Here is a 25,890-nt window from a genome sequence, read left to right as displayed (position 1 = left end):
GATACAGGGATTAGTGTAGAGGGCACGAGGTAAAATGAACAGGTTAGATGTTTAGTTAGAGAGTACTGGGGAGACGGTACATAATAGAAGAACAAGCAACAGCTACATACGAAAATGAGCACACGAGATCGTTTTCGCGTAAACTAATTGAGCAGTGAAAACATTCTTTAATTATACGAACGTACCTTTACCAGTTGAAAACCTTCTGATTTTCCGCCAAGAATAATACGATATATTATTAACTTTGACTGAATATGGGATGATATTTTCGGAAATATGTAGGTAGATCTCATTAATCCATCATTAATCCGTGATCCTGACCTTTTAATACAATTTTTGAGTTTGATCCCGAAGGGCCAAAAATGATTAAACTTGATCATACAGCTGTTTCTTTCTTCAAGTACTCGTCAGTGATGCGAAGGGCCTAAATTTTGAAGCAAATGATACCACTGGGGAAAGTCCAAAGTGACCGATAATCTAGACAGGAACGTGCACTTGCCCAATCATCTGGTCATCTTCATATATCTCGTAGTTCGAGAACAACTCCAATTACATGTGTATTCTCTTAGCCATGCCGTGTTACTTATGTCTACAATACAGACCCTCCATATGTATACCAGCATCTTCCTTCTATTGATAAACACAACGATGGCAAAAGAAAGCGACATCTGTTGGAGTTATCTGGTGTTAAGGTGATACATCTTTATATTTCATCATATGTAAGAATACTTGACATTCCCGTGAAGACCGGTTCACCTCACAAAAGTAACCACCACTGCCTCATACGACTCCTCATTTACTTTCATTATACATTGATAAACTGCGTCGTGTTCAATTTACAGCTGTTAGAAACGTGTTTGCTTTTGCACGGCACACTGCTTTCAGAACAACGAAACCCGTGTATCTGAAAGTAGCCTGAAAAACCTATATTTTCCCTTTTCACATTCTGATTAAATACATAAGATTTATTACTGAACGCGTATTTAAGTGTACAATATTACATGCTTATTCAAGTAAAAGCTGCCTGAACAACCCTAGGTGAAATAAAGGGATTTTGTCAGAATGTAAATACCACATTCGTTTAATCATGCCTATGGAAGCAGCGCACTTTACTTCAACAAATATTTAAACGAATTGCAATGTTTCTCATACTGCCGTTGTAAACTTCGTTATACCACCAGTTGCTGCATGTCGCCGTGTGTCCCTATGTATTTTGGAATGACACATGGGTAGATTTTGAAGAGATAAACTTGAACCATAGACGAGGAACAATATGTCGATATGAGTTATTTATAAACGAGGGACAGTATGTCGAGATGAGCTAGCTATAAACTAGGGACAGTATGTCGAGATGTGCTAGCTATAAACGAGGGGCAGTATGTCGAGATGAACTAGCTATAAACTAGGGACAGTATGTCGAGATGTGCTAGCTATAAACGAGGGGCAGTATGTCGAGATGCGCTAGCTATAAACGAGGGGCAGTATGTCGAGATATGCTAACTATAAACGAGGGACAGTATATCGAGATGTGCTAACTATAAACGAGGAACAGTATGTCGATATGAGTTATTTATAAACGAGGGACAGTATATCGAGATGTGCTAACTATAAACGAGGAACAGTATGTCGATATGAGTTATTTATAAACGAGGGACAGTATGTCGAGATGAGCTAGCTATAAACTAGGGACAGTATGTCGAGATGTGCTAACTATAAACGAGGGACAGTATGTCGAGATGTGCTAGCTATGAACGAGGGGCAGTATGTCGAGATATGCTAACTATAAACGAGGGACAGTATGCCGATATGTGCTAACTATAAACGAGGAACAGTATGTCGAGATGTGCTAAGTATAAACGAGGAACAGTATGTTGATATGTGCTAACTATAAACGAGGGACAGCATGTCGAGATGAGCTATTTATAAACGAGGGACATTGTGGCGTGGTATAGGGTTACGGTAGTGAGGTTTATGGTTGGATCGCTGATTGCGGCTGTTGGCGGTTGTGTGCAAACCGAGATCACTTACCCTCTTGTACTTTGGTTTTGCTCTTTGCCGAGAAATTTTATCTCGTTGAATTTTTTTTTCTGTTTTTGTCGTGTTCTTGAGCAATGGTGTATTATTTGCTTGGTGTAAATAATGGTTTAGTTATAAAACTTCCTCCTTCCATTTATAGTGTAAACCGTAATGAATACATTGCAGAAACCGGTTTTGTGCACATATGTTTCAAGACACTAATCACCCTGCTGTACACAGAATGTGAAAATATAATCATATTGAATTTTATCTGATTTCATGACATATGAATTCAACAAATGGTTTCTTTCAATGGCTTAATTAATTTCAAGCAGACGAATAACTATTTAAGAAAAAGAAAATGATAGCCTGGGTTTATATAGTATGACTGTAGTTCGAAAATTTGTGCACGAACAAAGGCCGGGCATATATTTCGTGTCTTTAAACAAAGGGACCGGACAAATATCTCTTGTGTATAAACCAAGGGACCTGGCATATATCTCGTGTGTATAAACACAGGGACCGGGCACATATCCCGTGTATGTAAACACAGGGACCTGACACATATCTTGTGTGTATAAACACAGGGACCGGACACATATCTCGTGTGTATAAACACAGGGACCGGGCACATATCTCGTGTATATAAACACAGAGACCTGACACATATCCCGTGTATATAAACACAGGGACCTGACACATTTCTCGTGTATATAAACACAGAGACCTGACACATATCCCGTGTGTATAAACACAGGGACCGGGCACATATCTCGTGTGTATAAAACACAGGGACCGGACACATATCTCGTGTGTATAAACACAGGGACCGGGCACATATCCCGTGTGTATAAACACAGGGACCGGGCACATATCTCGTGTGTATAAAACACAGGGACCGGACACATATCTCGTGTGTATAAACACAGGGACCGGGCACATATCTCGTGTGTATAAACACAGGGACCTGACACATATCTCGTGTATATAAACACAGGGACCTGACACATTTCTCGTGTGTATAAACACCGGGTCCGGGCACATATCTCGTGGGTACAAACATCGGGACCGGCACATATCTCGTGTGTATAAACACAGGAACAGGATACATATCTCGTCTATATAAATATAGAAGTATGTGTTCGTAACCATGGCGTGACTTTACACTTACATATTGACTAACGGGGTTTACTTTCCTCACAGACAATAGTTGAGAGTTACAAGAATAAGCACTATCTGCCATATTACATAGGACCACCTCTACCTGTGTGGTGTTAGAGATATTATCTTTGAAGTTGTGTCTGCATTCACGTGTGCTGAAAGCATTAACGATATCGTTAGATAAATGTATAGTGCCAGGTCGTTAGTAATTCAGGGCTAAGCAGAATGTCCTTGGTTTTAAAAAAGGAGGAAGCCATTTTATGGTAGAATATCAGCGGCACACTATGATTTTTTTTATTTTGTACGTAAAATTTAAAATCATACATACAGTCAACCTTCGAAAACTCTCCTCTGTGGAGGCGCGGTTTTTCAGTTAAGAAATTAAGTTGTACGCACAAGACATTAAGTTTAACGTACAAGACAATAAGTTTTAAGTACAAGACAGCACGTTGTATGTACAAGACAGTAAGTTGTATGCACAAGACATCAAGTTGTATGTACAAGACAATCAGTTTTAAGTACAAGACTTCAAGTTGTATGCACAAGACATCAAGTTGTATGTACAAGACAATCAGTTTTAAGTACAAGACTTCAAGTTGTATGCACAAGACAATCAGTTTTAAGTACAAGACATCAAGTTATATGTACAAGACAGTAAGTTGTAAGTACAAGACATCAAGTTGTATGTACAAGACATCAAGTTGTATGTACAAGACAATCAGTTTTAAGTACAAGACATCAAGTTGTATGTACAAGACATCAAGTTGTATGTACAAGACAATCAGTTTTAAGTACAAGACAGCACTTTGTTTGTACAAGACAATCAGTTTTAAGTACAAGACAGCACTTTGTATGTACAAGACAATCAGTTTTAAGTACAAGACATCAAGTTGTATGTACAAGACAGTAAGTTGTAAGTACAAGACATCAAGTTGTATGTACAAGACAATCAGTTTTAAGTACAAGACATCAAGTTGTATGTACAAGACATCAAGTTGTATGTACAAGACATCAAGTTGTATGTACAAGACAGTAAGTTGTATGTACAAGACAGCAAGTTGTATGTACAGGACAATCAGTTTTAAGTACAAGACATCAAGTTGTATGTACAAGACAATCAGTTTTAAGTACAAGACATCAGGTTGTATGTACACGACATCAAGTTGTATGTACAAGACATCAAGTTGTATGTACAAGACAGTAAGTTGTATGTACAAGACATCAAGTTGTATGTACAGGACAATCAGTTTTAAGTACAAGACATCAAGTTGTATGTACAAGACAATCAGTTTTAAGTACAAGACATCAAGTTGTATGTACAAGACATCAAGTTGTATGTACAAGACATCAAGTTGTATGTACAAGACAGTAAGTTGTAAGTGCAAGACATCAAGTTGTATGTACAAGACAGTAAGTTGTAAGTACAAGACATCAAGTTGTATGTACAAGACAATCAGTTTTAAGTACAAGACATCAAGTTGTATGTACAAGACAATCAGTTTTAAGTACAAGACATCAAGTTATATGTACAAGACATCAAGTTGTATGTACAAGACAGTAAGTTGTAAGTACAAGACATCAAGTTGTATGTACAAGACAGTAAGTTGTAAGTACAAAACATCAAACTATTATACGGGAAATATGTTGGAATCTGGGGTTAAGTACGGTTCATAGCTTTATTTAAAATCTATCTAAATATATACATTACACAACTAACCTCTGTAGTAATGACGTAGATTTCAGATGTACAAGGATGTTTTCCCCATTACAACAATTAACAAACTATCTAAGACAGAGAAAAAAAGACAAGACCACGAATCTTTATTTAGAAGTAATCGTGATTCCATATATCCATCAGGCAAGTGTATCATCTCACCAGGTTACAAGTTATATGCTAGAATATTCGATCATGCGACACGCAGCAGTGCAAGTTGATTACTGTTTAAGGTGTAAATGACAAAACCTTCACACCTTTTTTCATGCCAAATAGGACCAGATCCATAGAGCGAAGAAAGTGTATTTAGAATTCGGCAACAGACATTTTCATATAACTACATAACTCTTGAATGGTTATCACTACATACTCTCCCAGGGGAAGCTGTAAAACAGACTATCCTCTCGTTCATTAATGAGGAAAATAAAACTCAATATAGTTAACTTCATTACATCATACCCGAAATTAACGATCATTACTCTTCACAAATCACAAATCTTCACAAATCACAATTCTTCACAAATCTCTATCGTAACAAGTAAACTCTTTCATCAATTCTTGCCCTGTAGTGATCCGTATCACTCATCAGTCATGACAATTTCCTGCCCCCTTCCAATCTCTACCAGTCACTTAACCTCTAACAAGTCTTACCTACTAACAATTCCACCCTACACCAAAACCTTAAACCTCGACCAAGTCTCACCTACTAACAATCCAAGCCCTACACCAGAACCTTAAACCTCGACCAAGTCCTACCTACTAACAATCCCAGCCCTACCCTACACCAAAACCTTAAACCTCGACCAAGTCTTACCTACTAACAATCCCAGCCCTACCCTACACCAAAACCTTAAACCTCGACCAAGTCTTACCTACTAACAATCCCAGCCCTACCCTACACCAAAATCTTAAACCTCGACCAAGTCTTACCTACTAACAATCCCAGCCCTACCCCACACCAAAATCTTAAACCTCGACCAAGTCTCACCTACTAACAATCCAAACCCTACACCAAAACCTTTAACCTCGACCACGTCTTACCTAACAATCCCAGCCCTACCCTACACCAAAACCTTAAACCTCGACCAAGTCTTACCTACTAACAATCCCAGCCCTACCCTACATCAAAATCTTAAACCTCGACCAAGTCTTACCTACTAACAATCCCAGCCCTACCCCACACCAAAATCTTAAACCTCGACCAAGTCTTACCTAACAATCCCAGCCCTACCCTACACCAAAACCTTAAACCTCGACCACGTCTTACCTACTAACAATCCCAACCCTACACCAAAAGCTTACACCTCGACCAAGTCTTACCTACTAACAATCCCAGCCCTACCCTACATCAAAACCTTAAACCTCGACCAAGTCTTACCTACTAACAATCCCAGCCCTACACCAAAACCTTAAACCTTGACCAAGTCTTACCTACTAACAATCCCAGCCCTACACCAAAACCTTTAACCTCGACCAAGTCTTATCTACTAACAATGCCCACCCTACACCATAACCTTTAACCTCGACCAAGTCTTACCTTTTACCAATCCCTGTCCTTCACTTAACCCATACCATCACTATTTTGCACCAAACCTTTTCCATTGAACAATCACTGCTCTCTACCAGCTCCTGCCCTCCACCAAAGCCTGCCCTTCGCCGATCCGCCTCTTTATAGCCCAGTGCAAGTCGCAACTTATTTCTGACCTTAATGAATTTTTACCCAACAACTGTATGGGCCATGCGTTCACCAGACGACCCTTTTCCACGACGCCTAACATCGAGATGATACTATCCATCGTATCTCGCGGGGAACTACTTAGTTCCACTGATGCCTATTTCTTATTCTAAATTAACATCATACAGCCAAATTTGTGATTGATTTTACAAAACATTGGAAGATGATCGAGTTCCAGCTGGTAAGATACTATTATCAACACGTTCTTCGAAGAACCAATCAGCGATGAGTTCATAAAAGTAACAAAAAACATCCAATCGAAGCTTCGTTCTGTAATGGAGTTCGGGTTCTAAACACAATGAACAGCTGCGAATTTGAAAAAAAAGGATAAAAATGCGTTGAATAAGTTGAAAAATATATCCGCGGGTCCCTGAATAATTACATAGAATATAGATTTTTTAAAAATGTTATTGATTCGTGGAAAATGACATAAGTATTCTATATCTGCGTTTTAACGGTTGTTAATGAGCAAAACATGATTGTTTTAAAATGATAATGTTTCGTTCTAAAGGATATCAAATCTCTTCCCGCCTTAAGAAGAAATAAACATTCAGACTGTAAACTGTATTGTGTCTTACAGCAATTATATACAAGTTATATTAGCACCAACCCTTCCCAGATATGATTGATAAACCTCGATAGTTGGTGACTTTGATGCAAGCTGTGAGGGTGTACCTGAAGAAGATCAACTATTTCTTCACGTCGAGGAATAAACTCTGATCACCTAAACAGAAGGCAAATGCGTTACCACTACGCCACCGACCAATCATTAACCGTTACTTTACTAAGTAAATATGCTTTTATCATCGTATGGTCGTGTGATATGGTAATCAAAGACTTTGATTGGTCGGGACTGGTCCAATGATGTGCTGCCGCAGAGTTACATATACTTAGTTATACAGGTTTGATGTTTGAGGTTCGGTTACTATTTTCAGTCTATTGTGAAAATATCTTTGATAGAATGTCACTTCCCTGTAAGAGTCTATTGTACAAGTATCCTTGAAGAAATGTCGCATCACTGTATGGATCTAATGTTACATGTCCTAAATATACCTGTACAAATGAGCGCGCTACTGGTGCGTAAACATTATGTTTCTTTGCCACAGAACTAACAACCTCATGGATTTCTAAGCTATAAAACAGTGAAAAGGTAACAGTTAACGTAGCAGCGTGCACACTCAAAATTCGTTATTAATCGTCAAAACTTTCTCGCAGATGCTTGTTAAATTAGATAACTTTCCTCGAAGAGATATTTATAGAACGTGGGATTGGCTGAATGCTAAATGTCCTTCACCAACATCTATGATGAGGAATGGAGACTTACCGAGATCTGTAAGGTGTGTGTCTGATTCTCCTTGTACTTTTTCATCATTCTTCACAAAAATCTTCCTTATGTTCATAATTTTCCATAGTTTCAACGCTTTTCAGTTTGAATTAAGATTCTGTTAACATGCTGGTGTTTTCTTTATCATTTTAGCAGTGCATCTTTTGTGCTCTCCTGTAGTATCTACATATATGTCGATATCACTGTGTAGACTGTATAGCTTTGTCATAATGACCTGATTTTTTTAAATAAATGTTGGAATATAGATTGTTTTGTTATTATCTATTGTTGGTTTTCTTATATTGATGTGTTATTCTAGATAGAAACATTTATTCGGCCTCTTCAAAGAAGGGCTTAAGCTGTTGTGAATAGAGCCCACTTTATGGATATATAATTGTACTTGTAAATATAGTGTTTAAACACTGCATACCTTTCAGTTAGCATGTGTAATTTTCGTTTTTGAGTGGGGCACGGTAAAAATATTTAAAAAAAAAAAGATAAAAAAGAAATGCATTGGAATACGATAATTACCGCAATGGAATACAAAATCACTGTGTAAATATAATAAAGACAAGATCATGTAACTACACCAGAAAACGCGTCTACAGTGCACTTAAAAAAATGGTCTTAATTTTCTTTAATACAAATCTGTTTTTATTTTACTGTCTTAAGAGCTAAATTTTCTCTTCTTGGGGCGCCATTGGATGATTTGCGACTCCACCCACACCGTAATTCCATTCCATGAAGTCTTGCTATACACAAAACGGCAACATTTTTTATTCGTGATTTTTTTTATTTATATCTTACAGATAGTTATAGAATAGAGGTTCTTATAACACAACTAGTAGAGGATTAGAGTGTGACGATGACTACACGGTCACCTACATCTTATAACACAACCAGTAGAGGATTAGAGTGTGACGATGACTACACGGTCACCTACATCTTATAACACAACTAGTAGAGGATTAGAGTGTGACGATGACTACACGGTCACCTACATCTTATAACACAACCAGTAGAGGATTAGAGTGTGACGATGACTACACGGTCACCTACATCTTATAACACAACTAGTAGAAGATTAGAGTGTGACGATGACTACACGGTCACCTACATCTTATAACACAACTAGTAGAAGATTAGAGTGTGACGATGACTACACGGTCACCTTCATCTTATAACACAACTAGTAGAAGATTAGAGTGTGACGTTTCGATGACTACACGGTCACCTACATCTTATAACACAACTAGTAGAAGATTAGAGTGTGACGTTTCGATGACTACACGGTCACCTACATCTTATAACACAACTAGTAGAGGATTAGAGTGTGACGATGACTACACGGTCACCTACATCTTATAACACAACTAGTAGAGGATTAGAGTGTGACGATGACTACACGGTCACCTACATCTTATAACACAACTAGTAGAGGATTAGAGTGTGACGATGACTACACGGTCACCTACATCTTATAACACAACTAGTAGAGGATTAGAGTGTGACGTTTCGATGACTACACGGTCACCTACATCTTATAACACAACCAGTAGAGGATTAGAGTGTGACGTTTCGATGACTACACGATCACCTTCATCTTATAACACAACCAGTAGAAGATTAGAGTGTGACGTTTCGATGACTACACGGTCACCTACATCTTATAACACAACCAGTAGAGGATTAGAGTGTGACGTTTCGATGACTACACGATCACCTTCATCTTATAACACAGCCAGTAGAAGATTAGAGTGTGACGTTTCGATGACTACACGGTCACCTTCATCTTATAACACAACCAGTAGAAGATTAGAGTGTGACGTTTCGATGACTACACGGTCACCTACATCTTATAACACAACCAGTAAAAGATTAGAGTGTGACGTTTCGATAACTACACGGTCACCTACATCTTATAACACAACCAGTAGAGGATAAGAGTGTGACGTTTCGATGACTACACGGTCACCTTCATCTTATAACACAACCAGTAGAAGATAAGAGTGTGACGTTTCGATGACTACACGGTCACCTACATCTTATAACACAACCAGTAGAAGATGAGAGTGTGATGTTTCGATGACTACACGGTCACCTACATCTTATAACACAACCAGTAGAGGATTAGAGTGTGACGTTTCGATGACTACACGGTCACCTACATCTTATAACACAACCAGTAGAAGATTAGAGTGTGACGTTTCGATGACTACACGGTCACCTACATCTTATAACACAACCAGTAGAAGATAAGAATGTGACGTTTCGATGACTACACGGTCACCTTCATCTTATAACACAACCAGTAGAAGATAAGAGTGTGACGTTTCGATGACTACACGGTCACCTACATCTTATAACACAACCAGTAGAAGATTAGAGTGTGACGTTTTGATGACTGCACGGTCACCTTAATCTTATAACACAACCAGTAGAAGATGAGAGTGTGACGTTTCGATGACTACACGGTCACCTACATCTTATAACACAACCAGTAGAGGATTAGAGTGTGACGTTTCGATGACTACACGGTCACCTACATCTTATAACACAACCAGTAGAAGATTAGAGTGTGACGTTTCGATGACTACATGGTCACCTTCATCTTATAAAACAACCAGTAGAAGATTAGAGTGTGAGGTTTCGATGACTACATGGCCACCTACATCTTATAACACAACCAGTAGAAGACTAGAGTGTGACGTTTCGATGACTACACGGTCACCTACATCTTATAACACAACCAGTAGAAGATGAGAGTGTGACGTTTCGATGACTACACGGTCACCTACATCTTATAACACAACCAGTAGAGGATTAGAGTGTGACGTTTCGATGACTACACGGTCACCTACATCTTATAACACAACCAGTAGAAGATTAGAGTGTGACGTTTCGATGACTACACCGTCACCTTCATCAGACAAAATACCAGTAGTCACGCTCTACTTTCCTACCGGTTGTGTTATAAGAACTTCTATTCTATTGACATAACCTGAAGAAAATGTTCCAAAAATACACATAGTAAGTTTTCTTAAGTTATTTTTGCATGTTTACATGTTGACTTTCAATTGTAAACAACGCGTACATGAAATATGGCTTAAGTACCACCACGTGTCTTTTTTCGTTTTTCTTATTAACGAAAGCAGCCCACTCCATATCGTTACCATATCATAACGATATGTGTAGTGTCGATGTAGTATGATAAAGTGACCCATAACTACAAACCAACCTTTTTGTGTGTCAAAGTATCCGGATTTTAACAAGATTCAGTATTCAGAACAAGGGACGGCGTTCGAACTAAAGAGTACTTAGTACGTACGAGTTATGGGCTACACTAAGATTTATGGAGTCCGAGTTCATTATATCGTGAACACGAGCTCATGTTCGGATTAACGTTTACTATGATCTATGTGTGTATTTACGTGAATAGGGTTCAGATTCCGATTTAGCCTGTTCATTTGTCAGTGCGTATGGGTCAGAGCGCAAACTACTGGGTATACAATATATCCTCGTAATGTTGTGAATACACGAGTCAGTGTCCAGGCTGGTATGTCTATGTAGGACAATTAAGCCCAGGAATAAGGTGCAGCACTTGTTGAACGGATCTACAAGAAATTTTCACATGACTAGTGGCATGTTTATAAACATCACAAAGAAGTAACTAATATGTAAATACATGTATAAGTAAGGGTCAACATACTTGTTATTTCCATTCTTCTAGAGTCGAACAATGTCTCCTTTTCTTGACCGACTTTTTCAGGGCAGGTATAGCCATGATTTCGTTGTTAGCAACTTCAGCTACATACAAACACATCATTCAACTGTCCAACCTTGTTACCTGTCATGGTGTAGTGTCCAAAATTCTTTATTTTACGACAAACGGGGCACAGCCTTATATATAAACCAAACCAGGAAGTAAATGCATGGGTGGCTGTGCAAACGACCAGGAACGTAACTTAACACGTCTGGTGTAGATAAACCAGGTACTTAATTGTTTGTTTCTGATGGAAACTTGTTAACTTCATAACTGTCTTTATTGTGTAGAGTATAAGACAAAAGAATCAATGAAGACAGTACATCAACACATTCAAGTGATTTTAAAATACTTAATAGGGCATACCACACGGAACACTGAACATTAGGCACACAGACGACCTATATAACATCGCCGTCTTGTACGATATCTCAAATATCGGGCTTTTTATGGCGGGTAATTCTCAATGGGTGTTCGTCATCATGGGATTTCCATCTGAGATTTTGTAATGAGTCTTTTTTGTGATTTTGCAGTAATTTTTTGTGATTTTTGTAATGAGTCTTTTTTTGTGATTTTGCAGTATTTTTTGTGATTTTACAGTAATTTTTTGTGATTTTACAGTAATTTTTTGTGATTTTTGTAATGAGTCTTTTTTTGTGATTTTGCAGTATTTTTTGTGATTTTGCAGTATTTTTTTGTGATTTTACAGTAATTTTTTGTGATTTTACAGTATTTTTTTGTGATTTTTGTAATGAGTCTTTTTGTGATTTTGCAGTATTTTTTTTGTGATTTTTGTAATGAGTCGTTTTTGTGATTTTACAGTAGTTTTTTTGGTGATTTTTGTAATGAGTCTTTTTTGTGATTTTGCAATGAGTTATTTTTTTGTGACGAGTATTTATTGTGATTTTTATGGTGAGCATTTTTGTGATTTTGTGATGAGTGGTTTTTTTTTATTTTGTAGTAACAATTTTTTGCTGGCAATTTTAGGTAATTTTATAAAACGTCCAGTACATATATGTCAATGTATGAACTACCACAGAGGTAAAAGTCAGCAAGTATTCTTCACACAAAAATTACAATTTCATACCATTCTGTTTTTAGTAAGTCACAACCTGGAAGTCATTTTCTTGGTCTGTATCTGAAACTTCCAATGTCCGGTAGAGCTAGATCTGTTTGTAAATATTTTTGTCTGTAATGAACAAATTACTCTTCAAATGAGTGTCATTTCAACGTTTTGAATTACAAAAGCGCTAGTCTCATGTAAATCATTATTTGATATCCTCAATACTCTAGATTGTAAACTCTGGCGGTAAATCGACTCAATCCTGTAAGTTTGTCGTTATACTGACACGTTTCCTGCGAATACTGGAACATTTTAACAAACACTCCAAAGTCCCCTTTCACCCGGCGATCTCCAAAATCGGGATAGTGCACTGTTATTTTCACATCTCTAGGGAACTTAGCCTTTCCGAACCATCTTTCTGGATTTCCATGCATTAGACCCCTCACTACAGAGTTAAACCAGCAAGAAGCAAATGGATGTTTTATGTTTGTTCATTGCTTTATACGTCCTGTATTGATCAGTAATTAAATATACTGTTTCCATTTTTTTATTTCATAATTACGCCCACAAATAATTTCATGGAATTACGGTTTGTACTGTTATGTCATCGTGGATTTAGCGAATAGACTTTCTGGCAGGTGCTAAACCGACGCATTATAGAAAAAAATTTAAATAAGTTACTGACCATTAAATATAAATCTCAATTTTACATAAACTCGTTTTAAAATCTTCAATACAATTCTGGTATGCATTACCCGCGAATCACATGTAAATCCCCGCCTGTCTGTGTGATTAAGTTTCTTCCAAAAAGACAAAATAATGCTCCCGCAATCAGAATTTTGACGTTGGAAGTGGACATTTTTATATTTTTATACACGATTACGGCTAAAATTTTGTAATCTCAAACAACAATTACACAAAATAAATTTGGAGCACAATCCATTATGTAGATTAATTTAAAGTATGCACTATTTCTTTTTTTTAATATCTTGTGACAATTATACTGAACTTAGACGAATTATTCAGTACAGTTAATTATTAATAATACAGAAAAAAACTTCCCCTGGGAAATGATGCTTACTCAACAGAAAAAACCGACCAAAGAGCATTGTCAGTCAAACAACATATCAAAATAAAGAAACGTTTTAGCTATTATTTTTGTACCCAATTTGTACCCAACACTAATTTTGAATTTAAAACTACATTCTCGTTTTTTTTTATCTTTCTGTCACGAAAATGGGTAATGTTACGGTTTATGGATATTTGCATACCAGCTACATAGCCAAATCAATATCACATTTATATATTGTATATCCCACAGTGTTTCTTCAAAAATGTATAGCACACACACTTAAAATCCATAACAATGTTAATTTTATACTAATTATTCTTTATTGTTGGATAAGCATATATGCCAAATGTTTTGAATTACTTGCCAAAATTTACCTGTGAATTCATTTCAAAATTATATATCATTTATTCTGAAAAGAAAGAGTTGCTTCCCCTACCTTATCATCACATTTGGATGTCATAGTATTGAGATGGCGTCTTTGATTGGGAAAATATATCTTTATTTCTTGGATTCATTTCCATGACGCAAACGAATCATCTCTAAAGGGCCGACACCATTTTAAGTTTTAGAATTATCTAAAAACATTGAACATGATTTTGTTATAATTGAACTTGATTTGCACACACACATACATAGTTTAAAACAGTGAACGAGAGTTCCCAGAGACAAATCATTAAGTCTCCATGCTGAAATATCACAATTTCATTCAGATGCAGAGGTCGATCCAATATTAAGAAATGAATATTTACCAAATCAGACTCGATTTTTATTAGATAACAAAGATTTCGATACGGTCTCCCTCATAACGTTTTGATTTGATGAAGTTAGTTGTAACGATAATTATTATCAAACTTTAAAAATTGTGAAAAAAAAATAAAATAAATAAAATAACACACAATGACTGTGGTTTAATTTCATTTATTACATCATAATTACATTTTGTTTAGTAAAGATGCAAAAGTGTATTTCAATATGATAGTTGGGTTTTAAACCAACAGTAGCACAAAAATCATTATTAAAAGTAATCCCCAGAAATGAAAATGTTTGTGATAATTTAAGCTAAAGTATTTTATCAAAGCTGTGAGGTAGTGTTATACAACACAAAGGAGAGAGATGTGTGTTTGAGTTAAATAGTAAGACATTAGACAATAGTAACCAGGTAATAAGGAAAACATGATTAAAAAGGATCGATCTATGAACCTTATTTTTTTCTTTTTGCGAGTTTGTCATGCAGTGAAAAAAAATAGCTCCGCAATCGCGGGCAATACCCTACAGCCTTATTATAAAGTTGGAAATGTGTGGTTGGGGTGAGTGGAAAGTTATCTCAAGAATGAGATCACCGGAGATCGCCATTTTCACTGAGCATTTTGGCTCTATGGACGTAAATAAGCCTGTAGATTTTTTGTTGGCATTTGCAATCCGCTCATTATGTCACATCACTGCGAATCTCCATTTTTATTGGAGATATTGGGCCTATGGACCTACGGAAGTTTCAGTTCTTGTTCTCATCCGACATTCTTGAGATGATGAAAGGAATGCAAATTCAAGAAGGCGGCCGTAACCGGACGAAAAACAAGGCCCAGCATCCCCCGTGAAAATAGTGATGACCGGTGATGTTGATGTGAGATAATAATCGGTATGAAATTGTGGACAGACGGACGGACGGACGCCGTGCGTGATCGCAATACCCCACACCCTTTCGGGCTGTGGGGTAAAAACGGGTAGCTTCTGAGGTCAAAGGGCAAAAGTAACCAATAAAAACCTTAAACTTATTATTATTATTATTATTACAATACTACTATAATGAATGAAACAGTTTTATGTTCAACACATAAAACGCAAGAAATAAAAAGAGGTACCACATGACAATCATTGTATCATCAAGAACTGATCAAGCTGTAGTAACGAGGGATACAGTGACTCGTCTATCGACTGTCTACATTTTTGCGGTTGTACTTCAAAATTGAAAACGAAGGAAAACAGAGCCCAGTGAAAATAACAATCTGAACAGTATTACTGTTACAGAATTATATTGACATTAGCAATGTTTAACTTCAGAAATAACGAGAAAATAGCTCCAAGAAACGTTAAAATATGATAAATTAAACACCATTTTTCCTAATTCTTTCTTTTCACGATGTGTCCTGGGGCGGTAGTCATCAACTATATAAATCATACACTAATTACTTCTCACTATTTGTATAGGGGTCTAATTTGGGGCTACTCTAAGGTTCTGAACAAAGTTTCTTTTTCTTCAAACTTACATAAAGTCTTTTTCTCCCCGTTGCCAGTAAACTTTCTTCAAGCTGCGGTGAGAATGCATTAGCAATGTCAACATCATTGTAGACTGAATGGGCTGGAACAATGGGTATACCAGATATTTGAAATAAAATACTTAATCTTAATTTGACATAGGTTTTGGTTACTACTGTCTGTCTTACTGTGCATTTTTTTCGTTTTAGTTGTCATTGAAAAAGAAGGGCAGCTGATATTTCATGAAACTGTGACGCACATGTTAGTCGGGAGCAAGGGAACTTTGCTAGGTGAATGTCAAGGGGTGTACAGACAGAGTTATTGCATGTTAACATTAAACATATAACACATATGTTTTATGTCTGAAGATAGGGCAGAGTGAATATGTTCCATCTGATGAGACCTACTGGAATGCTAATTCACGACATAAATACGCTGTACCTGAGATTTGTGTGAAGCGGAATCACTTCAGCACCAGTTTCCTAAATATTTCATAACCTAAAAGAACTTTACTTTACGTAAAGTTACCAATAGGAAAGCATTACATAAGTTAAGGAATTGTCCTTAACTTAAAGTTACCCATAGGAAAGCATTACATAATTTAAGGAACTTTCCTTAACTTAAAGTTACCCTTAGGAAAGCATTATAAAAGTTAAAGATTGCTTAAATCCAAGGTTTTCCGCAACTTAATTAAGCTTTTCTATAGTAGTAAAGATTTCATGAAGTTAAGGAAGATTCGTGAGACTGGGGCCTTATTCGTGTACTGGCTACTACGAGTGAAGTTTGGTAGACCGAATAACATTATCTATATCCCTGATAAGTGACATTAAAAGCAGGGGGTTTGAGGCTGTTAGAATTGACTATAATATCAACACGACCCGATCCGCAGAAAATATATACAAAAACACTTCTTCTATAACTATTCGCCTTAAATGGTTCCGATGAAAATATTCTCTTAAAATATAGTAATGCTCTTGTAAAATTGACTCCATACATCCACACAGACGACAATAAAGATGAAAGGATCATGATGAAGATGCTAAAGATAACAAAAGATATGGTTAGCTTTTAGTAATCTACTTCCGGTTCATGGAAAGTTGGGTGTCGGAAGGACAAATTGCTTGGTTCACTGAATATTACACCGTGACGCTTTGATCCGCGGTTGTTAACACCGGACTGTAATTGCCGGTTGTGAACTTCATAAGACGTAGATTGTCGACTGGATGCGATTCGTGAACCCTGTTCATGTGGATGTTCATAGTTAGAGTATTCAGAACCAGCAAAACTACCATCCGCGGAACTCATCCTAATGATGAAACAAAAACGTGCATTAATCATTGGCAAAAATAATCCCACCTTATTTACATATACGACAAAGACAAAGACATAGGGAAGAGCGTAGCGTCTGTAATCTTATATCTTCAGTTCCCACCATCCATAACATATTTACAACTTTCATTGATGTACAGTGACGTCCTAGAGTAAATAAGTGCGACTTTCGTTACTTACCGATCTGTATGATCTGTCGGCCCCGTCATAGCGTCTTCGAATCCCCGGAATGTCCCAGACTGAAAATATCACACATGTCAGGAAATCAACAACTTATTGTCATTCGTATTAATGATTTGTAGTTTTTTGTTCTTGAAATTAAAAAAAGGAAGGGGGAAATTCCAAATAGTGTAGAAGCTTTTAAAGACTTAACGCTGACACACATATTATTATCATTGATTATTTTTGGTAGAAAATTCCTTGAGAAGTTTATCAATGAAAAATTAACAAAAAATTCTGACCCTATTGAATTCAGTTTTGAACGAAGTCTGCAATTTGAAAACAACAAAACTGGAATGTATTAAGTTTAATAAAATCCAAATGATATGATAATTAAATCGTCCTTCTATCAATCTACAATTTCTGGTCGGCGAATAGATGATGTTCTATTTTCTAGTATTTTCATATTTTAAGACATTTAAGTAAATGTATATTATTTAACAATACATGGACCGGATTCCCCTCACACCAGAAACCCAGCACCATTACTTGACAATGTAGATGACTTAATTATTTTCACACTCTGAATCTTGTCATTTAAATGCCATCTACCTTATCGAGTAGATTAGAGTATTAAAAATCTATTCCAAGATAAAAATCCGTTACTTGATATCACTTACAGAACCAGAAAAAACGATGTCCATCGTCTCCAATACGTTATCTATGCTCCCGAATATTAAACATTTGCATATTCGAAATTTTAACAAATTATACACAATTATGCCTGTATGTGAGCGATGACAGAAATCGTCAACAGTAAAATGGTAGATATTTAAAGAGAAACAAGAGTTCCTCGGAACTGTATGTGTCGCCTGCATAAAGTGTCACGGTCACCCAGAAATCGAACTGGATGTGCAATGATCAACCATAAAGTTGTAATACCAAATTTCATTTCTATAACTTGAAGCATAAAGGGAAAACTGCGCAAAGCAATATTCCTGAGAAATTTTCCAAGTTCAAGGGGACATATCATTGCCAAGAAGGGTTACAGACTGCCAAGAAGCGAACTCGGTGCGTAACTTTTGACCAAGAATTCATATACAAAATTGCATTTTCATAACTCGAAGCATAACCAAGAAAATTCCAGGAAACAATATTCCCAAAGAATTTGAGTTCAATGGGCCAGGAAGAGTCACAGAGAGCTGGGAATTGAACTCAATCTGTAATCTTCCACCAAAAAGCCATATACAACATTTCATTATGTTAACTCAAAGCATAATTGGGAAATATCTGGAAAACAAAAGTTCAAAGGGGCATAACTCAGCCAAGAAGGGTCACAGACAGCATATAGCAAATTTAATTTCTATAACTCAAAGCATAACCAAAGAAAGTCAAGAAAACAATATTCCCACAGAACTTTCTAAGTTCAAAGGGGCAAAACTCAGTCAAGAAGGGTCACAGACAGCCAGGAATCAAACTTGATCTGTACCCATGCAACAAGAAGCCAGATTCCAAATTTCATTCCGATAACTCAAAGCATAAGCCAAAAAAGTCCGGAAAACAATATTCCCAGGAAATTTTCTAAGTTGAAAGGGGCATAACTCTGCCAAAAAGGGTCACAGACAGCCGGAAATCGAACTTAATCTGTACCCTTGCAACATATGCAAAATTTCATTTTGATAACTCAAAGCATTACCGAAAAAAAGTCCGGAAAACTTTCGTACGGACGACGACGACGCCACGTAACGACGGACAAAGTGATCCCTAAGTGTCCATCAGCTCTGCAGGCGACACAAAAACTAATTCGAGTGAAATATTCGTTTTGAAACATCGATGCTTATATAATTTTGATTTTAAGAGCAATGCTAACAATTTGGCAGGCAGATCACGTTTCACATCCAAAAACATTCACAGGTTAAAACTAAACAGCGATATTGAGAGGTGACATGTGATGTTAAACCACTTACATAATTAAGTTCGCAAGAAAAACGGCAAATGTATAAATATGCATTCTTAAACCTAATTGAGGTGTAGATTATACCAACCAAATCCCAACATTGCGTGTTCAGGGTTATTACAAAGACCTGTTTACCTGATTACCTATAACGAAAACTAATTTAAAAGGACAGTTACTTTATCTGAATCAAGATTAGTTGACGAAGGTTAGGATTTGTCGACAAGGCTGAAAACAGACAGGTCAACTAGCAAGCTAGACTGAAAACAGACAGGTCAACTAGCAGGTTAGACTGAAAACAGACAGGTCAACCAGCAAGTTAGACTCAACAGACAGGTCAACCAGCAAGTGAGACAGAAAACAGACAGGTCAACCAGCAAGTTAGACTCAACAGACAGGTCAACCAGCAAGTGAGACAGAAAACAAATAGGTCAACCAGCAAGTTAGACTGAAAACAAAAAGGTAAACCAACAAGTTACACTCAACAGACAGGTCAATAAGCATGTTAGACTCAACAGACAGATCAACAACCAAGTTAGACTGAAAACAGATAGGTCAACCAGCAAGCTAGACTGAAAACAGACAGGTCAACCAGCAAGTCAGACTGAAAACAGACAGATCAACTGCAAGTTAGACTGATAACAGACAGGTCAACCAGCAAGTTAGTCTGACAACAGACAGGTCAACCAACAAGTTAGACTGAAAAAGACAGGTCAGCCAGCAAGTAAGATTCAACAGACAGATCAACCGGCAAGTTAGACTCAACAGACAGATCAACCAGCAAGTTAGACTCAACAGACAGATCAACCAGCAAGTGAGACAGAAAACAGACAGGTCAACCAGCAAGTTAGACTCAACAGACAGGTCAACCAGCAATTGAGACAGAAAACAGATAGGTAAACCAGCAAGTTAGACTCAACAGACAGGTCAACCAGCAAGTTGGACTCAACAGACAGGTCAACCAGCAAGTTAGACTGAAAACAGATAGGTAAACCTGCAAGTTAGACTCAACAGACAGGTCAACCAGCAAGTTAGACTCAACAGACAGGTCAACTAGCAAGTCAGATTAAAAACAGACAGGTCAACCAGAAAGTCAGACTGAAAACAGACAAATCAACAGCAAGGTAGACTGATAACAGACAGGTAAACCAGCAAGTTAGACTCAACAAACAGGTAAACCAGCAAGTTGGACTCAACAGACAGGTCAACTAGCAAGTTAGACTGAAAACATACAGATCAACAGCAAGTTAGACTCAACAGACAGATCAACAGCAAGTTAGACTCAACAGACAGGTCAACCAGCAAGTTAGACTGAAAACAGATAGGTAAACCAGCAAGTTAGACTGAAAACAGACAGGTCAACCACCAAGTTAGACTGAAAACAGATAGGTAAACCAGCAAGCTAGACTGAAAACAGACAGGTCAACCAGCAAGTTAGACTCAACAAACAGGTAAACCAGCAAGTCAGATTGAAAACAGACAGGTCAACCAGCAAGTCAGACTGAAAACACACAGATCAACTGCAATTTAGACTGATAACAGACAGGTCAACCAGCAAGTTAGACTTAAAAAGACAGGTCAACCAGCAAGTAAGATTCAACAGACAGATCAACCAGCAAGTTAGATTCAACAGACAGATCAACCAGCAAGTTAGACTCAACAGACAGATCAACCAGCTAGTGAGACAGAAAACAGATATGTCAACCAGCAAGTTAGACTCAACAGACAGGTCAACCAGCAAGTTAGACTGAAAACAGATAGGTAAACCAGCAAGTTAGACTGAAAACAGACAGGTCAACCACCAAGTTAGACTGAAAACAGATAGGTAAACCAGCAAGCTAGACTGAAAACAGACAGGTCAACCAGCAAGTTAGACTCAACAAACAGGTAAACCAGCAAGTCAGATTGAAAACAGACAGGTCAACCAGCAAGTCAGACTGAAAACACACAGATCAACTGCAATTTAGACTGATAACAGACAGGTCAACCAGCAAGTTAGACTTAAAAAGACAGGTCAACCAGCAAGTAAGATTCAACAGACAGATCAACCAGCAAGTTAGATTCAACAGACAGATCAACCAGCAAGTTAGACTCAACAGACAGATCAACCAGCTAGTGAGACAGAAAACAGATATGTCAACCAGCAAGTTAGACTGAAAACAGACAGGTCAACCAGCGAGTGAGACAGAAAACAGATAGGTAAACCAGCAAGTTAGACTCAACGGACAGATCAACCAGCAAGTGAGACAGAAAAAAGACAGGTCAACCACCAAGTTAGACTCAACAGGCAGGTCAACCAGCAAGTGAGACAGAAAACAGATATGTCAACCAGCAAGTTAGACTGAAAACAGACAGGTCAACCAGCAAGTGAGACAGAAAACAGATAGGTCAACCAGCAAGTAAGACTAAAACCAGATAGGTCAACCAGCAAGTGAGACAGAAAACAGATAGGTAAACCAGCAAGCTAGACTGAAAACAGACAGGTCAACCAGCAAGTTAGACTCAACAGACAGGTAAACCAGCAAGTCAGATTGAAAACAGACAGGTCAACCAGCAAGTCAGACTGAAAACAGACAGATCAACAGCAAGTTAGACTGATAACAGACAGGTCAACCAGCAAGTTAGACTTAAAAAGACAGGTCAACCAGCAAGTTAGACTCAACAGACAGATCAGCTGCAAGTTAGACTGATAACAGACAGGTCAACCAACAAGTCAGATTGAAAACAGACAGGTCAACCACCAAGTTAGACTCAACAGACAGGTCAACCAGCAAGTGAGACAGAAAACAGACAGGTCAACCACCAAGTTAGACTGAAAACAGATAGGTAAACCAGCAAGTTAGACTCAAGAGTGAGGTCAACAAGCAAGTTAGACTGAAAAAGACAGGTCAACCAGCAAGTAAGATTCAACAGATAGGTCAACCAGCAAGTAAGACTAAAACCAGACAGGTCAACCAGCGAGTGAGATAGAAAACAGATAGGTAAACCAGCAAGTTAGACTCAACAGACAGGTCAACCAGCAAGTTAGACTCAACAGACAGGTCAACTAGCAAGTCAGATTAAAAACAGACAGGTCAACAAGCAAGTTAGACTCAACAGACAGATCAACCAACATGTTAGACTGAAAACAGATAGGTCAACCAGCAAGTTAGACTGAAAACAGACAGGTCAACCACTAAGTTAGACTCAACAGACAGGTAAACCAGCAAGTCAGATTGAAAACAGACAGGTCAACCAGCAAGTCAGACTGAAAACAGACAGATCAACAGCAAGTTAGACTAATAACAGACAGGTCGACCAGCAAGTTAGTCTGATATCAGACAGGTCAACCAGCAAGTATGATTCAACAGACAGGTCAACCAACAACAGAGATTCAACAGACAGGTCAACAGCAAATGAGACACAACAGATAGGTCAACCAGCAAGTTAGATTGAAAACAGACAGGTCAACCAGCAAGTTAGACTCAACAGACCGGTCAACCAGCAAATTAGATTCAACAGACAGGTCAACCACCTAGTTAGACTCAACAGACAGATCAACAGCAAGTTAGACTTAACAGACAGATCAACCAGCAAATAAGACTCAACAGACAGGTCAACTAGCAAGTTAGATTCAACAAACAGATCAACCAGCAAGTCAGATTCAACAGACAGGTCAACCAGCAAGTTAGACTGATAACAGACAGGTCAAACAGCAAGTTAGTCTGATAACAGACAGGTCAACCAGCAAGTCAGACTGAAAACAGACAGATCAACAGCAAGTTAGACTGATAACAGACAGGTCAACCGGCAAGTTAGACTCAACAGACAGGTCAACTAGCAAGTTAGACTCAACTGACAGGTCAACTAGCAAGTTAGACTGAAAACAGACAGATCAACAGCAAGTTAGACTCAACAGACAGGTCAACAAGCAAGTTATACTCAACAGACAGATCAACCAACAAGTTAGACTGAAAACAGATAGGTCAACCAGCATGTTGGACTGAAAACAGGCAGGTCAACCACTAAGTTAGACTCAACAGACAAGTAAACCAGCAAGTCAGATTGAAAACAGACAGGTCAACCAGCAAGTTAAACTGAAAACAGACAGATCAACAGCAAGTTAGACTGATAACAGACAGGTCAACCAGCAAGTTAGTCTGATAACAGACAGGTCAACCGGCAAGTAAGATTCAACAGACAGGTCAACCGGCAAGTGAGACTCAACAGACAGGTCAACCAGCAAATTAGACTCAACAGACAGGTCAACCAACAAGTTAGACTTTCACTATACAGTTAGCTTACAATTGAACAACAGACAGGTAAATTCTCGATAATGTATCTCGATATTTTTTCCCAGTATAAATTTGGTTAATAAAGAAATTTAACATATATGAAATTATTCCTGTATTTTTAAATACTGTACTAGGAAAATGTTTTGGGCAAAAAGGATATTTTTCCCCATTTAGTGAATTTCTTGCTGCATTTTTTCGAGAACAAAAGTACGCTAAAAGAGTTGACTATAGGTGAGGGTTGACTTACAGAATTTCAAAACACACAAATGGGAGAGATATTAAAATTACAGAAACAGTTTTCACATAGAATATTAACTATCTATGGAAATTTGAGTGTTAAGCAATGTCGGGAAGCACCAGAAGAAATTCGGTCAGTTGACGAGGAGACGCAGATTGTTACTTGTTAACATATGGCGTCTAAGGAGTTTATAAAATGTCTGTCAAATGTCTATAACATTAACAGTAAGTCAACAGTTAGTACACACGCGGATGTTAATCAGTTTTCTTTACCTGACCACTCTGGTCAGCTCTCAAACTGTCCATGGAACGGTAAATTGAGATTTGTTGATCATGGAACTAGCACAGGAAATAGAAAATATGTAAAAAAAAAAAAAAAAAATGATGAAATAAAATAACGTTAATGAATTTAAATTTTTTTATGTGAATTTCTACATTAAAGTGGTTAATACACACTTCTATGAAATTTAAATAACTTGTATGTGTTGGGCAACACTTACATCAACCTTGCTGAACTGAAAGTCAAAACATTCACCATTGGAGGATATTCGGACGAAAATGACAAAACTGACCAGAAATCCGACTGGATATGTTTTAACGTAACCTAGATCTGACTGAATTATACACTGATAGATAGATACTCAACTGGATACGTTTTACACTGAGAAGGATTCTGACTGGAAATGTTATAAAGTAAGAATACACGGATAGATAGAATACTCAACTGGATATGTTTTACACTGAGAAGGATTCTGACTGGAAATGTTATAAAGTAACAATACACGGATAGATAGATACTTAACTGGATATGTTTTACACTGACAAGGATATTGACTGAATATTTTGTAGATTGGCAATACATCCAAATCAACAGTATTGTGATATAAACTGAAAAGAACCCTGCAGGATCAATTTTACACTGACAAGAAATCAGGATGACTTAAATTATCTGACGTTTAATTAAATTATGAGAATTCTCAAAATATAAGCGGTTCTTATATTAGTTTGAAATATTTCAAGATTACATTTGCTTAATGTACATGTACTTTACAACTCAAAAGAAAGATAAACAGCAGCATTATTCTAACACTTAATAACCCGGAGACAAAATAGAGGATCGAAGCGACTTATGTGAATACATACTGGAACCATTTGACCCGGGAACGTTCGACTGGTGGCTGATAATGGAGCGTAACTTCTGTAATCTTCCGCCATGGATTGACCATGGGCCGTGTAAATGCTCCTTTTCGTATCTCTTAATGCCATGTGGTTCGGGTCCTGATATTTGTGGCGTAATCTGCAAATTCAGAATAATGGTCAGAACGATATGACTTTTCGCAAATATGGGACAATTGTCAAGGTCAGTGACGCGATATCACAGAAATGGTAAGACGTTAAATCAGGTCAAACATCACAAATAACTGTAAAATAACTTACTTTACGAAATGGTAAGTTAGTACGAGTAAGGCCACGATACCGACACCCAGAACACCGGCTAATACCAACATTGGTATGAACCACTGGTTACTGGTGTCTGGAGAGGGTCTACAGTCGACGGGGTCTCCGGTGAGGACAATCTCCACAGAACAGTACCTACAACATTTATATTTACAGACTCATTTCAACCATTTAGTAACAACACAATATAAAATTTGTTTTAGTGACGCCGTTAGTCTGACTGGGTCACTTAAATAGACGGATACAAACTCATTCAACGTTTTCAGTACAGAGTATGGATGATGGGAGGTCAAGGTAATCTAATTCCCTACCAGTAGCTTAAGATCACAGTTCATTACTTTTATAGACGTTAGAGTTTGTATGTGGGATTGTTAGTGG

The 25,890-nt window shown here is 37.5% G+C and overlaps 1 protein-coding gene across 1 annotated transcript in view; it reads right to left on the bottom strand.

Moving 5' to 3' along the window:
* Nucleotides 1–17,169: 17,169 nt before the first annotated feature.
* The window catches only part of LOC132557599 (protocadherin Fat 4-like), a 41,029-nt gene continuing 32,308 nt past the window's right edge, over nucleotides 17,170–25,890 (bottom strand). Inside the window, exons 30-34 of the mRNA XM_060222108.1 lie at nucleotides 25,492–25,647; nucleotides 25,198–25,351; nucleotides 24,328–24,393; nucleotides 23,058–23,215; nucleotides 17,170–17,407 (exon numbers count right to left, since the gene is read on the bottom strand). Coding sequence (XP_060078091.1) covers nucleotides 17,170–17,407; nucleotides 23,058–23,215; nucleotides 24,328–24,393; nucleotides 25,198–25,351; nucleotides 25,492–25,647 — 772 coding nt within the window. The remainder of the gene's footprint in view (nucleotides 17,408–23,057; nucleotides 23,216–24,327; nucleotides 24,394–25,197; nucleotides 25,352–25,491; nucleotides 25,648–25,890) is intronic.

The sequence above is a fragment of the Ylistrum balloti genome, unplaced genomic scaffold (assembly GCF_031769215.1).
Source record: "Ylistrum balloti isolate Yb309-2 unplaced genomic scaffold, AGI_CSIRO_Ybal_v1 Utg370700, whole genome shotgun sequence".
Taxonomy (NCBI): Eukaryota; Metazoa; Mollusca; class Bivalvia; order Pectinida; family Pectinidae; genus Ylistrum; species Ylistrum balloti.
Note: the sequence above shows the minus strand (reverse complement) of the source record. Positions and strands in the feature narration are given on the sequence as shown.